At 44.9% G+C, this 15,889-nt stretch overlaps 1 protein-coding gene across 1 annotated transcript in view; it reads left to right on the top strand.

Moving 5' to 3' along the window:
* The window catches only part of LOC311147492 (uncharacterized protein), a 74,846-nt gene extending 60,022 nt beyond the window's left edge, over positions 1-14,824 (top strand). The window contains exons 5-9 of the mRNA XM_084184231.1: positions 745-834; positions 4,738-4,873; positions 5,350-5,483; positions 7,794-7,999; positions 11,030-14,824. Coding sequence (XP_084040357.1) covers positions 745-834; positions 4,738-4,873; positions 5,350-5,483; positions 7,794-7,999; positions 11,030-12,128 — 1,665 coding nt within the window. The 3' untranslated portion in view covers positions 12,129-14,824. The remainder of the gene's footprint in view (positions 1-744; positions 835-4,737; positions 4,874-5,349; positions 5,484-7,793; positions 8,000-11,029) is intronic.
* The last annotated feature ends 1,065 nt before the right edge of the window (positions 14,825-15,889 follow it).

Here is a 15,889-nt window from a genome sequence, read left to right as displayed (position 1 = left end):
CACTCCCTCCTTCCCTGCCTCCCTCCCCCTTCCTTCCTTCCTTCCTTCCTTCCTTCCTTCCTTCCTTCCTTCCTTCCTTCCTTCCTTCCTTCCTTCCTTCCTTCCTTCCTTCCTTCCTTCCCTCCATCCTTCCTTCCTTCCTTCCTTCCTTCCTTCCTTCCTTCCTTCCTTCCTTCCTTCCTTCCTTCCTTCCTTCCTTCCTTACTTCCTTACTTCCTTCCTTCCATCCTTCCCTCCCTCCCTCCCTCCCTCCCTCCCTCCTCCCTCCCTCCCTCCCTCCCTCCCTCCCTCCCTCCCTCCCTCCCTCCCTCCCTCCCTCCTCCCTCCCTCCCTCCCTCCCTCCCTCCCTCCCTCCCTCCCCCTTCCTTCCTTCCCGCCCTCCCTCCTTCCCTGCCTCCCTCCCCCTTACTTCCTTCCCTCCTTCCTTCCTGCACTCCCTCCTTCCCCCTCAGTTGTGGACAGCCTGTTGTGAATGAGCTGTATGAATCCCATTAATGAATACTTTCAATATGAGGGCAGTCGATTGAAAACCTCTGTGATGGCTTTGCTCGGTGTTGTCATCTTTTGGGTGTTCCTTGGAAGGGCTTTTGGAAGACAAACACTGTCAGGAAATGTAAAAACTCACCCTCATATCTGTGATATTAAATTGCTAATAACCCAAACAAGATGAGCCAAGCTCCAAAGCCAAGTGCCGCTATTATGATTCATGCAAACTAACGTGTGTCTCTCTTTTGTCCCCTCTAGTCCCTGACTGGCTTTGCGCTGGTGGTGAGCAGTGATGGAATGGTCTTCTATGCCTCCTCCACCATCGTTGACTACTTGGGCTTCCATCAGGTATGTCTCATTATTAAGATATTTTATTAATTTTATGTATTTTATATGGTCTTCCAGGGCATACTGGTAACAGATAACATACGTTCAGTTAAAGGTATTTCTGCTGACATTTACCACAGTCGTGAAGCAGCGATTAAGGGCGACAGCCAGGCTAACTAGAGTAGAGGGACTGTATATGTACTCTGCACATTGAGAGAGCCCCAAGAGGGTTGAGACAGGGGCCATGGCCCACTGCACTCAGTGTCAGCCTGGTAGAAACTGCTGTCCCAATGGGAGCCGGCCACAGCAGCAGACACACAAAAGAAGATACAGTCACACCAGTTCACAATGTTGAGGTGTCAGTCAAAGGCTAGGCCTAGTTACCCTGCCACTGTCTCTTGGCTTTCCATCCCCTGACCTCTCTTAGCCTCTCTCCCCTTCACTTTGCTCCATCTCTCCATCCCTCTCTATGCGGGTCTGTCAGATTATTTGGTGGGGTGTAAAGAACTCCCTGAACCCTTCACCAGAGGGAAAAGGTGATGGGGAGGTCAGCTCAGCAGCTGTTCAGAGAGAGAGAGAGAAAGGTTCTGAGGGGGTCAGGAGGTAGTGACCGGGCCAGGCAGGCGTAAGACGAGGCGAACTCCGGCTTCTCCGACTTCCTCCATGACGTTAATTATTGATGTTATCAACTGGGCATGCCTGTCCTCCCCTACTTAAATCATTTCCCCTCACAGTCATGAATAAAGTGCTTTAACACTATTAGCAGCGCCACCAGCTCCCCAGACAAGGCAGCCGTTTGAGCGCGGGAGATTATTCTGCAAGAGTGCCTGCACTTGCCTTACAAGGAGTTGGGTGCAATAACAGCATCATTAAAATGAAATGAAAACTGAAGTGGTCTGAAAGTGGTGCCTTGCTGCGTGCCAGAGACTTTAGCCGTATGTCACTCCAGAGCTGTGAGTGCTCGTTCATGACACAGCCGCGTTTACAGCCAAATTCAACTGTGTCCAGTTCAAGTGGCTTTGTGTCATCGGCCCTCAATTCTGTAGAGGATTGGGGAGATTAAAATTATATTTCACAAATTATATTTCACAAGGGGTGTGAAAAAGGAGGTTTCTGTGACAGTGTTTAGTCCTGCCATTTAGAATCACCTACAGAAGGATGTTGCATGGTCTGACACAGAATTGTTACATTTCACAGTAGCCCATAAGTTGTCCTAACCCCCACTGACACACTCACTCACACACACTTGTGACTATAGATCACTCAGTATAAATCGTTGTTCACCTTTAAAAAAACATACAATTAATCATTTTTTAAGCGTGTAAGTCTGTTCAATTTTCTAATACAAAACAAACTTCAACTCATAATATGAGTTTATATATACACTACATGACCAAAATGCCCCCCCTTTGTTGCTATAACAGTCTCAACTCTTCTGGGAAGGCTTTCCACTAGATGTTGGAACATTGCTGTGGGGACATGCTTCCATTCAGCCACAAGAGCATTAGTGAGGTCGGACACATTAGTGAGGTCGGCGATTAGGCCTGGCTCGCAGTCTGCGTTCCAATTCATCCCAAAGGTGTTCGATGGGGTTGAGGTCAGGGCTCTGTGCAGGCCAGTCAAGTTATTCTACACCGATCTCGACAAACCATTTCTGTATGGACCTCGCTTTGTGCATGGGGGCATTGTCATGCTGAAACAGGAAAAGGCCTTCCCCAAACTGTTGCCACAAAGTTGGAAGCACAGAATCGTTTAGAATGTCATTGTATGCTGTAGCGTTAAGACTTCCCTTCACTGGAACTAAGGGGCCTAGCCCAAACCATGAAAAACAGCCCCAGACCATTATTCCTCCTCCACCAAACTTTACAGTTGGCACTAGGCATTCGGGCAGGTAGTGTTCTCCTGGCATCTGCCAAACCCAGATTCGTCCGTCGGACTGCCAGATGGTGAAGCGTGATTCATCACTCCAGAGAACGTGTTTCCACTGCTCCAGAGCCCAATGGTGGCGAGCTTTACACCACTCCAGCCGACGCTTGCGCATGGTGATTTTAGGATTGTGTGCGGCTGCTCGGCCATGGAAACCCATTTCATGAAGCTCCCGACGAACAGTTCTTGTGCTGACGTTGCTCGCAGAGGCAGTTTGGAACTCGGTAGTGAGTGTTGCAACCAAGGACAGACGATTTTTACACGTTACGCGCTTCAGCACGTCTCGTTCTGTGAGCTTGTGTGGCCTACCATTTCGCGGCTGAGCCGTTGTTGCTCCTAGACATTTCCACTTCACAATAACAGCACTTACAGTTGACAGGGGCAGCTGTAGCAGGGCAGAAATTTCACGAACTGACTTGTTGGAAAGGTGGCATCGTATGATGGTGCCACGTGGAAAGTCATTGAGTTCTTCAGTAAGGCCATTCTACTGCCAATGTTTGTCTATGAAGATTGCATGGCGGTGTGCTTGATTTTATACACCTGTCAGCAACGGGTGTGGCTGAAATAGCCGAATCCACTAATTTGAAGGGGTGTCCACATACTTTTGTATATAGAGTGTGCACAATATAGTTTACTATTTAATTTACGGCTTATAACTGTCAAGTTGTGGCATTATGTATACATCATGCAGTTGGGTGTGATTGTGAGAAAGAGTCTGATAATACCACTTAAACCTTGACAAAACATTCCAGACATCCATAATTAAGAAGCCATAAAGAAGACAGACACACTAATAGGCAACACTGAAGACATATATAGGGCTGTTTTTAGGACGACACCACAAGAAAGCACTGAAATGGTGCAGAAACAGCATTGTCGCTTTGATCCTATTTGTTCCGTTGTAATTATGCTTTTGAAGATCAAGACGCGAGGGCCAGAGAAAATATCACTTATTCTTATTTTACAAGAGAATCTCACACAATAGACACCCGATCTGTCTGCCGGTGGGAACTGTGGTGGCGCTTGCCATGTGCTTCGGTTGGAGGAATTGTTTTGCAAGGCAAATGTTCAAAAAACCTTGCGTGTCTCCAATGTGGAAATTATGGGGGGAAGGTTGAATATTTCAGTGGGGATCTGTCATTTCCCTGACAGAAAGCACAGCTATTGCTGGAAAGAAAGACACAGCTATTGCTGGAAAGAAAGAGGCATTACAAATGTGGGCTGGGTTGGGTTGTAAGGGGGGTTTTCAGCAGGGCTGGGCTGGGCTGCTCTTCAGGAGCTGGTGTCACGCAATGTTTGACAAACAAGACTTGCCCTCACTGGCCCCGTGGCTCAGTGACATTGGAGAGCCACTGTAAATGCTGCCTGTAGTGTAGTTTAGTAGAAGCATTCCTTGAGGAATTGCAGCAGCACACAAAAAAAGTGTAATATATTGGCAACAACAACCAGCTGATCTCAGACAATCTTCCAGTAAATATGCCACTTTTTCAGAGCTGCTGTGGATATTGCTCTGAATACACGATTTAACTGAAATTGTGTAAAGTCATTCACTGAGTCATTCAAACAGTCACATTCTTTAAACAAAGTGTTGTATATTTATTTAGATTTCAAGTTATTTATAAGTTATTCCAACCACAAAATGTCCTAAACAAGATTCGATCCAGCTTCGAAACTCATACAAAATCACACCAATCCCAATCTGAGCGACAGACAGACCGATTAGCAGCCCGTTAGCCAGACCCATTACAGAACTATGGTGTCACCCCCAGAGCCCTCTGCGTGTGAGGCCGTCAGGCCAACCCAGTGAACCACAGCAGAGGTCACGTGGCGAGAGCGCCACTGTTTGCCAACACAATAAACCAGATCCTGGATCCCATCAATACTTCAAGCGGAGGGGGGCCTGGTAATGGGCTCTGGGTTATGGGTTATGGGTGGGGGTAATGGTTAATGGTTCTGGGGTCTTGATGTGTTATAGTCTCGGTCTCTCCCTCCATGCAGACGGACGTGATGCACCAGAACGTCTTTGATTATATCCACGTGGATGACCGGCAGGAGTTCAGAAAACAGCTCCACTGGGCCATGAACCCCAGCCAGCACGGCTCGTCCCAGGACCACCATTCAGCCGCAGAAACTGGTGTGTATATAATTACCCGCAACAGTAAAGGTAGGGAGGGTCAGGGGGGTTTTAGTGGAGGGAGGCCCTCTGCCTAGAAACAGCGGGAGTGAGCGAGCAGAAATGAGGAGCACTGATTCAGCAAACAGTAAGACTAGACTGTTTGTTTTGAATAAGGAGCACTGTAATCAAATGCTGTTAACTCTATTCACAACCACTAACCAGACTGTGATTAATGGTCAATGTATGAGCGGAAAGTCCCCACCAGACTATGCTTGTTATGAATACTTCAGTGTAGGTAAACAATTGTAAGTCGATTATGTTAGAGATAGGCCTTCATAACCACAGGGATGAGGTGTGTGAGAAATATGAAGGCCTATCTCTAACATAATCGACTCTACAATTGTTTACCTACACTGTAAGTATTTTAAGGCTTGTCTACAGTAAGATACTGGAAATCTGCAATATAGTGAATATTAGTTAATTTATTTTTATAGGAGAGGACTTTGTGGTGAGCAGCCTGTTCCATTCTCAGGAGGCGGGGGGAGTTGCTCCTGAGTTCTCCTCCTTCCTCAACCGCTGTTTCATCTCTCGCGTACGCTGCCTGCTGGACAGCACCTCTGGCTTTCTGGTGAGTGGACTAACCCATCCAAAGACCCCACCCAGCCATGATGCCTCTAATGAGAACTGACTGGGATATACTTACCAAAGGAAAATCTCCCATTTGGTGTCATGTTTGCTGAAATTGTAACTTGAGTGTAGGTATAAATAGAATGTCCCCATATCCCAGGCATAGCAGGCCAGGAGATTTGGTGCTTGGACACAGATTTATTTACTATTTACAGCCATTGGTCCACCTTCCATAGTTCTGACCAGAGTGGTTTGGAGGTTTGGATCCGTCAATGGAAATGGATGGGGCTTGAAGTTGGCCTTGGTTTGAACACTGTAGGGAAGGTCAACAGAGATCCTCCTGTCAACGGGTCCATTTCGATGGCTGGCAAAGACAGCTTTGGTCGTTCAGTTATTTCTCTAGGCTTTTGTGACTGAATAAACTATTTTTTGCATTACCAAAAGTGCTGAGATCAGACAAGTTGTAAGCCAGAATTCATTAATAGCATAATAGTGCTTCAAATTATAGTGTTCTAAACAGCATCTGGCAAAAGTTCTCGACATGAACATGTTCTTTATACAGGAGGGAAAAAAGCATTTGATCCCCTGCTGATTTTGTACGTTTGCCCACTGACAAAGAAATTATCAGTCTATAATTTTAATGGTAGGTTTATTTGAACAGTGAGAGACAGAATAGCAACAAAAAAATCCAGAAAAACGCATGTCAAAAATGTTATGAATTGATTTGCATTTTAATGAGGGAAATAAGTATTTGACCCCTCTGCAAAACATGACTTAGTACTTGGTGGCAAAACCCTTGTTGGCAATCACAGAGGTCAGACATTTCTTGTAGTTGGCCACCAGGTTTGCACACATCTCAGGAGGGATTTTGTCCCACTCCTCTTTGCAGATCTTCTCCAAGTCATTAAGGTTTCGAGGCTGACGTTTGGCAACTCGAACCTTCAGCTCCCTCCACAGACAGACCCGTCGGCAGACCTCAGTCTTAAGGGGGGCATATGAAATGCATGGGAGGGCAGGGCACAATTATTATTAGCCTACAGTACGTATATTTAATAATAAATTCCCTCAAGTGGGGGGGGCACAAGCATTTTTGGGGGCGGGCCCGGCCCCCTATGGCCCGCCCATAGCGACGGGTGTGTCCACAGATTGGCTAGGCCACTCCAGGACCTTAATGTGCTTCTTCTTGAGCCACTCCTTTGTTGCCTTGGCCGTGTGTTTTGGGTCATTGTCATGCTGGAATACCCATCCACGATCCATTTACAATGCCCTGGCTGAGGGAAGGAGGTTCTCACCCAAGATTTGACGGTAGATGGCCCCGTCCATCGTCCCTTTGATGCGGTGAAGTTGTCCTGTCCCCTTAGCAGAAAAACACCCCCAAAGCATAATGTTTCCACCTCCATGGTTGACGGTGGGGATGGTGTTCTTGGGGTCATAGGCAGCATTCCTCCTCCTCCAAACACGGCGAGTTGAGTTGATGCCAAAGAGCTCCATTTTGGTCTCATCTGACGACAACACTTTCACCCAGTTCTCCTCTGAATCATTCAGATGTTCATTGGCAAACTTCAGACGGGCCTGTATATGTGCTTTCTTGAGCAGGGGGACCTTGCGGGCGCTGCAGGATTTCAGTCCTTCACGGCGTAGTGTGTTACCAATTGTTTTCTTGGTGACTATGGTCCCAGCTGCCTTGAGCTCATTGACAAGATCCTCCCGTGTAGTTCTGGGCTGATTCCTCACCGTTCTCATGAGCAATGCAACTCCATGAGGTGAGATCTTGCATGGAGCCCCAGGCCGAGGGAGATTGACAGTTCTTTTGTGTTTCTTCCATTTGCGAATAATCACACCAACTGTTGTCACCTTCTCACCAAGCTGCTTGGCGATGGTCTTGTAGCCCAATTCCAGCCTTGTGTAGGTCTACAATATTGTCCCTGACATCCTTGGAGAGCTCTTTGGTCTTGGCCATGGTGGAGAGTTTGGAATCTGATTGATTGATTGCTTCTAAGAGTGTGCTCCTAATCTCAGCTCGTTACCTGTATAAAAGACACCTGGGAGCCAGAAATCTTTCTGATTGAGAGGGGGTCAAATACTTATTTCCCTCATTACATGCGTTTTTCTGGATTTTGTTTTTGTTATTCTGTCTCTCACTGTTCAAATAAACCTACCATTAAAATTATAGACTGATCATTTCTTTGTCAGCTGGCAAACGTACAAAATCAGCAGGGGATCAAATACTTTTTCCCCTCACTGTACCTATTTTGGGTGCTAAACACTCCACCTCCAAGTTGTAACCTCTAACCTTGTGTCCCTCTGTTAGACCATGCAGTTCCAGGGGCGGCTCAAGTTCCTCCAGGGCCAGAAGAAGAAGTCGGGTTCGGGGGCCCTGCTACCCCCCCAGCTGGCCCTGTTCTGTGTGGCCGTGCCTCTTCTGCTGCCCTCCATCACAGAGATGAAGATGAAGGGCATGATGATGAGGGGCAAGCAGAAGAGCGGAGGGGGCATCATCACTGCACTAGATCATGGGTAAGGATGGAAGGACCCAGCTAGACTCTGACGTCATCATATAGGCTTACACTGACTATACTTCTAAATGTACTCACTTTATAGGCTTCAATTGAGAGTGATATTATTTAAAACTCCCATTTTTTATTGAAGATGGGGGCTATGTCATGCCTTATAAGTTTACTACTAACTTTGAGGCGGATGGAAATCCTTGGAGCATGGCTCAGTCAATCTAGTTTTGCCTTATCTGCAGACCAACCATTCTCAGACCATTCTTTTATTTATTTGAACAGCAACTTCAGTGTGGTCCTAATAGTTAGATTTGGGACAGAGTTGGCACAGTCCAAGTGTTTGGAGTGAGAAAGGGGCAAGGTCAGCCAAGGGGCCAGGCTAAGCTAGGCCCGGCGCATTAACTGGACAGATCTGGGTCACCAAGGGCAAATGCCGCCAGGTATTGGGTTCACCCCCTGCTCGCCTAGACCAATCAGAAACAACCTGTTACATCAAGAACAATAGCTTCACACAGAAGCTGGCTTCTTTCTCTTTCCACCAGCTCAAACACAGACACCACACAAACACGCACGCACACACACTAAAAGGAGCTTTGGACGGCTCACAATACTCAATTAGGACAACAAATGGATTTTCTGTTTTTGGACTCGGGCCTGTGCTTCATGGATCATTAGGGAGTAAAGCAGGCTTTGAGGGTAAAAGTTGAGTTGGAGGGCACACTCAGTAGTAGTCAACTAGGGCCCTACAACTCCCTCTTGTGTTCGCTATGAGTAATGTGTAATATCTCCAAAATAGTATTCTCTTTTCACACTCCAACTCAGGTGGTTCCACAGTTGATATGAAGGAGAAGCACAAAATGGCTTACTTTTCTATAATAAATCAACCCTTTGTAACTTTAGGGTGATAGTGATGAAGCCCTAAAACAATCACAGATATCTTCAGGTTATACGTACATGGATCATAGACTTGCACCTGCACAACATATGATTCAAACATTGTAAAAGTCATACAAAGCTACATTGAGGTGACTGTAAAAAAAAATGTTGGGGGTAGATCAGCTTAATATTGCAGATAGATTGTAACTTCTATCAATGTAATTGTCTGCATCACTTCCAATCCCCCATGTTTTTTATATATATATTCCCCTTTATTACTTTCCAACCCCGCCACCCTTTCCCTACTTGGGGTAAACTAGTGAACAACAATGCTTAGGCCTCTACTTCCAGCTTATACTTACTATCTACATTTTATGGACACAGTCAATTTTACAATAATTATATTTTGTTAGTTTTTTTCTCCTGAACTTCTTCTACTCTCAACCTCTCCGATCATTTTTATGATGTCCATCCGGTTTGCTTCTATATGCCATATCTTTCTAACTGTGCTCTTTCCCAAAAGCTCCCAACATACAACCTATATACTTATTATGGACACAGTATGCTTACATTATTAGTTATCTTGTTATTATTTTGTTGTTAGTTGTTATTAGTCCCATCCTTCAGCTCCATTCAACACCTCCCATCTATCTCTTAACACCATCCATATAGGATTTCTATTTGCCATATATATTTAAACTGTACTGTGATGTTTTACAAAAATTCTGAACCTTTCTATTCTCATTGTTTCTACAGAATACATTTTTGCTAAAAGTATTATTATATTATTGATCGATTGACTATGACTTTTCAGATCACCCAGTAATGCTATCTGCAAGGTTAGCTCCAGGTGACTGTTTAACGGACTGTTCTTTCATGAGGCAGTACAGATATCCAAAAGAAAATACGTTGCACCAGACTTTGATATTATTCCATGTATATTTAATCCATTACTATTGTTCTACCATAGGATCATGATGTTTCATGACAACACTTGTTCAGAGTATAAGTCCAATACACATTACATAAGCATTAGGGATTTGACAGACTCCCGATGTAAGACATAGGTCTACACACTTTATAAACCTGAAGCATACCTTGCTTCTGAGGTGAATCGACGATCATACGTCAAAAGAGCTTCCCACTAATTCCAGTTAAAGCTGTTATGAAGTGACCTCAGTGTCTCCTCCATGACATCAGTGTCTCCTCCACAACCTCAGTGTCTCCTCCACGACCTCAGTGTCTCCACAGTCCATGGTTCTTTTACCCTCTGCCAAAACCAGCTAAATGACAGAATTGAATGATGAGTAGAGGGAGAGAGACAGAGAAGGAGTGATATTGTTTGTGATGTTGATAAATGACAGAACGGGTCATGCTCTTACCAGCAGAGTTCACTAAAGAGACATTCAATAGGTTTTGGTCTCTGTAGGCCTACCCTCGACACGGTGCACAGACTTAAGCCCAGAATGTGTCATTGAAACACAGTTGGGGTCTTAAGAACTAAACATGTATCTGTTTATCACTGAGGGCATTGAAATACAATTTGTAGGGAAGGGAAGGAAGATAACACAGTTCTCTAGGCTAACTGATCCCCAGCTTTGGCAGGAAGTTATATAATCTGCCTGGCTGTGTTTAGATCCTGGGAAAGATTAAATCATTCTCAGAAATAAATACGGCTTCGTTTTTGTCATTCTGAGAATTCGATGTCAATGTTGTTGTTGACTTGATTATTTGAACGGACAAAATGGATAGCTGAAAGGACATGAGAAATATATGATTATTATAATCCACATACACTGTTCTGATGAGACAGGATAAAGCAGGAGAATTGTATTCCTCTCTTGTTGACATAGCAAAAAATAGTCTTGTTCCCTATATGATCATCTCTCTCATATTGATGTGTATATTAATGTGTATAGTGATGTGTATAGTGTATATTGATGTGTGTTGATAGGTATGCATGACTCCCTGTCGAAATAAATGTTGCATAAAAATAAATAGAATAATTTATACTGTAATGAACGGGAGGGATAATCTGTTGAAGTAATCAGATGTCATTACAATACTGACACAAAACAGTTGGGGCTGCCAAAATGGTTTGTTTTCAGATCTAATAAATCACCATAATCTTCCTACCTCTCTTCCCTCTTCCTCCATGTTGCAGTGAGAGAGAGCAGCACTTCAGGAGGCACGCTGGCAGTGTGGCGATGGTGGATGGCGGGGACCCGCTGCTCCTCAACTGCACCAACCCTGGGGGGTCCCAGCAGCGCCTCAAGTACAAGTCGGAGGGGGGCTACTACGGCCAGGACGAGCCCCTCAACTACTGCAAGACCTCTATGGGCGGCGTCCCCCACCACAAAGGTCCAGGCCCGGACTCCCCGTGGCCCATGCGGCCTGCCTCAGGGACCGTCCGGGCTGGGCAGAGTGGCGGCTACATCCTCTCGAATCGACTCGGGAAGGCGGGCCACTATGGCAAGCCCTACCGCATGTCCCCCAGCATGTGTCATGGAGGAGGGCGAGGTGGTGAGGTTTACGTGCCCAAGATGTACGGGAGCCTCCAGAGCCCAGACGGCTCGGACCCCTACTGCTTGGGAGAGGCGGTGAAGAGTGAGAACGGCTACGGCGAGTGCTACGATGGCCGCCTGCTGCCCGAGATGCCCATCAAGGTGGAGCAGGACTCTGACTCGGAGAACGGCTGCGACGCCTACGGCCGTCCGTGGACGTGCCGGGAGCCCGTAGATCGTCGCTACGGCAACGGCTACGGCGACAACAATGGACTTCAGATGAAGTCGGAGGCGGACTACTACGAGCAGTACTCGCCGTGCCAGCGGGGCAAGGCAGGTATCAGCCCCATCAGTCCGCCCTACAACAACGGCCACTTCCAGAACTATAATAATGTAGGGGGCGGCAGGCCCTTGAAGAATGTGATCAACAAGGACCAGTCCCAGTTCAGTCCCCAGAGGCTCTCCCACTCAGACCCCCTATGTAGCAGCCAGAGCATCAACTGCATGGACGTGTATGCAAGCGGCCCCGTGGATCACAACAAGGGATACATGCAGCAGGACTACAAGCTGAGCTACGAGTTCAAAGGTCATGGACTGCTCCACGCCATAAAGCGGGAGCCCATGGACTCACCCCCGTGGTCGGACGGCAGCAGCAACGACATGAGTCATGCCATGGGGCACTCTCAGAGGAACGTTATGCCCCACTGTGTGATGAACGCTGGGCAGCACAAAGCCAACCCCTATGTTTATATGCAATAGACGTACATCCATCCCATACTTCCTCATTCACCAGCATAACACATTGGCAGAAGACATTCAGGATATGGCTCAGGTTTAAAGACTAAGTGTTGAGACAATCAAAGAAAGGAATGGATTTTGTTTTGATGAATGGAAGAAATTGTAGTTATTATCCTAAGCACTTTTGATTTAGTGATGCAAATATTTCTAGTCACATTTCTGTTTGTGTTTTGTGTTGTCTACACTTGACTTCTCTGGTAGGCTGTTTAAAATTGTGATGGTAAACTGTATAAAATGTACACATTCGTAATGGGTGATACAGGATTGTGTTACAGTGAGTGTATCTGGAGTGAATTTGCTATTATGTAAATATTTGACCAGAAATTATTTTCTGTCTAGAAGGTTTACCCAAAGAGGGTCATGCATGCTCTTTTTAGTCAGGTTTTGTAAATCAATTGAAGGATCATTTGAACATGGTACGCATTAGTCTGAATACACTATATATACAAAAGTATACGGACATCCCTTCAAATTAGTGGATTCGGCTAGTTCAGCCACACCCGTTGCTGACAGGTGTATAAAATCGAGCACACAGCCATGCAATCTCCATAGACAAACATTGGCAGTAGAATGGCCATACTGAAGAGCTCAGTGACTTTCAATGTGGCACCGTCATGGGATGCCACCTTTCCAACAAGTCAGTTCGTCAAATGTCTGCCCTGCTAGAGCTGCCCTGGTCAACTGTAAGTGCTGTTATTGTGAAGTGGAAACGTCTAGGAGCCACAACGGCTCAGCCGCAAAACGGTAGGCCACACAAGCTCACAGAACAGGACCACAGAGTGCTGAAGTGAGTATTGCCTAAAAATCATCTGTCCTTGGTTGCAACACTCACTACCGAGTTCCAAACTGCCTCTGGAAGCAACGTCAGCACAAGAACTGTTTGTCGGCTTCATGAAATGGGTTTCCATGGCCGAGCAGCTGCACACAAGCCTAAGATCACCATGCGCAATGCCAAGCGTCGGCGTAAAGCTCGCCGCCATTGGACTCTGGAGCATAGGAAACGCGTTCTCTGGAGTGATGAATCACGCTTCACCATCTGGCAGTCTAACGGACTAATCTGGGTTTGGCGGATGCCAGGAGAACGCTACCTGCCCCAATGCATAGTGCCAACTGTAAAGTTTGGTGGAGGAATAATGGTCTGGTGCTGTTTTTCATGGTTCGGGCTAGGGCTAGTCCCCTTAGTTCCAGTGAAGGGAAATCTTAACGCTACAGCATACAATTACATTCTTTTTTTTGTGTATTTTACCCCCTTTTTCTCCCCATTTTCTTTCTTGTCTCATCGCTGCAACTCCCCAACAGGCTCGGGAGGCGAAAGTCGAGTCATGCGTCCTCCAAAACATTCGCCTTAGACTGCTTCGCCACTCGGGAGGCCCTATACAATGACATTCTAAACAAGTCTGTGCTTCCAACTTTGTGGCAACAGTTTGGGGAAGGCCCTTTCCTGTTTCAGCATGACAATGCCCCCATGCACAAAGCGAGGTCCATACAGAAATGGTTTGTCGGGATCGGTGTGGAATAACTTGACTTGCCTGCACAGAGCCCTGACCTCAATCCCATCGAACACCTTTGGGATGAATTGGAACGCAGACTACGAGCCAGGCCTAATCGCCCAACATCAGTGCCCGACCTCACTAATGCTCTTGTGGCTGAATAGAATCAAGTCCCCACAGCAACATCAACTCCATATTAATGTCCATGATTTTGGAATGAGATGTTCGATGAGCAGGTGTCCACATACTTTTGGTCATGTAGTGTATGTGTGTGTGTGTCCAGTGTGTCCAGTTTTGCGAGAAATGATTTTTTTGCATGATTTTAAAATCTTTGATTTAATCCTATTCTTATAAATCTATGCGCACAACTCAATCAGCTCTAGTCACTATTGTAGAGAAAGATACTGTATTGATCTCTAAGGTCACTATTGCCTGTTTCATTGTTCTTACTACAAAATACATGACATTCTCCTCCAGTCCCACCCTGGCAAGACACACAAGTTACTGAATGTTGTGTAAGTTGACAGTTCATTGTCATATCATTCAAACTACTAAATAGAGGTTAAAACACGGTCACACTCATGTAAAGTAATCCCAGAAGGAACTGTGTTCAAAACTGTTTAAGTTGCTTTCTATGCATGCTCTTATGAATTATGAACAAAATCATGTTGCTCTGCTCTACACAAAACAAAACAAACACGTCACCTTCAGTCTCCACAGTACAAAATAGTCTTTGATGTTTTCTTTCAATATTTCACACATGAAGCTACTGTTAAGATTTTGTTGCACTACTGGGACTGACTCATCATCCATTCAATACCTACCTAGACATGATGTCGAGTTGACATGCACATTGTAAATGGCTTCACCTTTGAGATTTAAAATGACTTTTATTTTTGTGTTAAATTCAGTAAATGTCCAATGATTCATATTTATTTTCTAGCCAGAATTGTATATTTAAATCCAGACATCTGGGGGCTTTGCGCTGTTTCACGAAGGAAAATAAAATATTTTTTTTTTATAAAACATTAACAAGTAAATACACAATTAAGATCTCTGGCTAGCATTGTAGCTGCAAGGCAGCAAGTATGTATTTGCGGCAACTTGTTATTTTTCAGTGTTTTTCAAAAACAAGAATGACCTAATAAAATATAATTCTTAAAGTGATACTCCAGAACTTTTGTATAATTTCAGTAGTTTTGAAAGTGGTACTCAGGAGCCAAAATGGGTCCCCGTTTTTTGTGTACTAGTTCATCCAATTGTGTACTACATCATCCATTTTGTATGATATGTTATGTCCTGCAAAACAGAACCAAAAAAATATATATTTTTGCAATTCATATGATATGTCACAAATCCAATTCGTTTGTTGTGCTTGAGATTCCGGACTGCATCTTTAAGGAAGACAGAGTACCAGTTTCTCTTTTCCTGCTGTCAGACCAAAACATATTGGGTATTACGGCAATATATTGTGCACAATGAATAATAAAAAATACATTAAAAAAATCATGGTAACAAGGTCTGCAAAGGCTCTCTTTAGATTACATGGGTGTCTTTTAACTCAAAAAGGACATTACAACCTTTTGCCAACAGTTTATTATCATGCTATTGTTTATTGACATTAATAGCTAGCTCTTTAGTGCCATATTTCAACCTGCAGTCTTATTGTCTTTCTCCATTAGAAATGGATGAGAGGAAAAAAAGATATGCAGGAGCACTGCCCACTTTATGATGAATGCAGTGTAAATGCTACGTGACAGTTCCTTCGCACGACTAGGGGAATGGAACACGGACCACTTACCACAGTCTGGGAAGAGCTGGAAACAGGGGAAATACTGTACCTTCCTATATTAAGTCAAAACAGTTAATGTCATGACACATTGTAGTAAATTGTATGAGAGGGAGCCATGCAAGTGGAGGAGGGTTCTCACTGCTTGGAAAGAGGCAAGAACTTTGACTAACCTTATGATTCAGAAGACCAAAAACCTTACAAAACTCAGACATATACTGTATATTTCAACACCACACCTTTGAGCAGATAGAAGTAACAATATCATAATGGATAGAAGGGATGACTCCCTGTGAGTGTCCAAAACAGGCTAGCAATCTGTCACTCTTGATTTACAGTATCCTAATCAGTGTTGTCAATTAACAGCTATTAGCTTAATCATTCTCACTGACTATTTGCTGTGCAATCTCACTAGTGAAAAGATCATAAGGCCCCCCAATAAT

Source organism: Coregonus lavaretus (genome assembly GCF_964263955.1).
Source record: "Coregonus lavaretus genome assembly, chromosome: 2".
In the NCBI taxonomy this organism is placed as follows: Eukaryota; Metazoa; Chordata; class Actinopteri; order Salmoniformes; family Salmonidae; genus Coregonus; species Coregonus lavaretus.
This window is presented reverse-complemented; position numbering and strand designations above follow the sequence as displayed.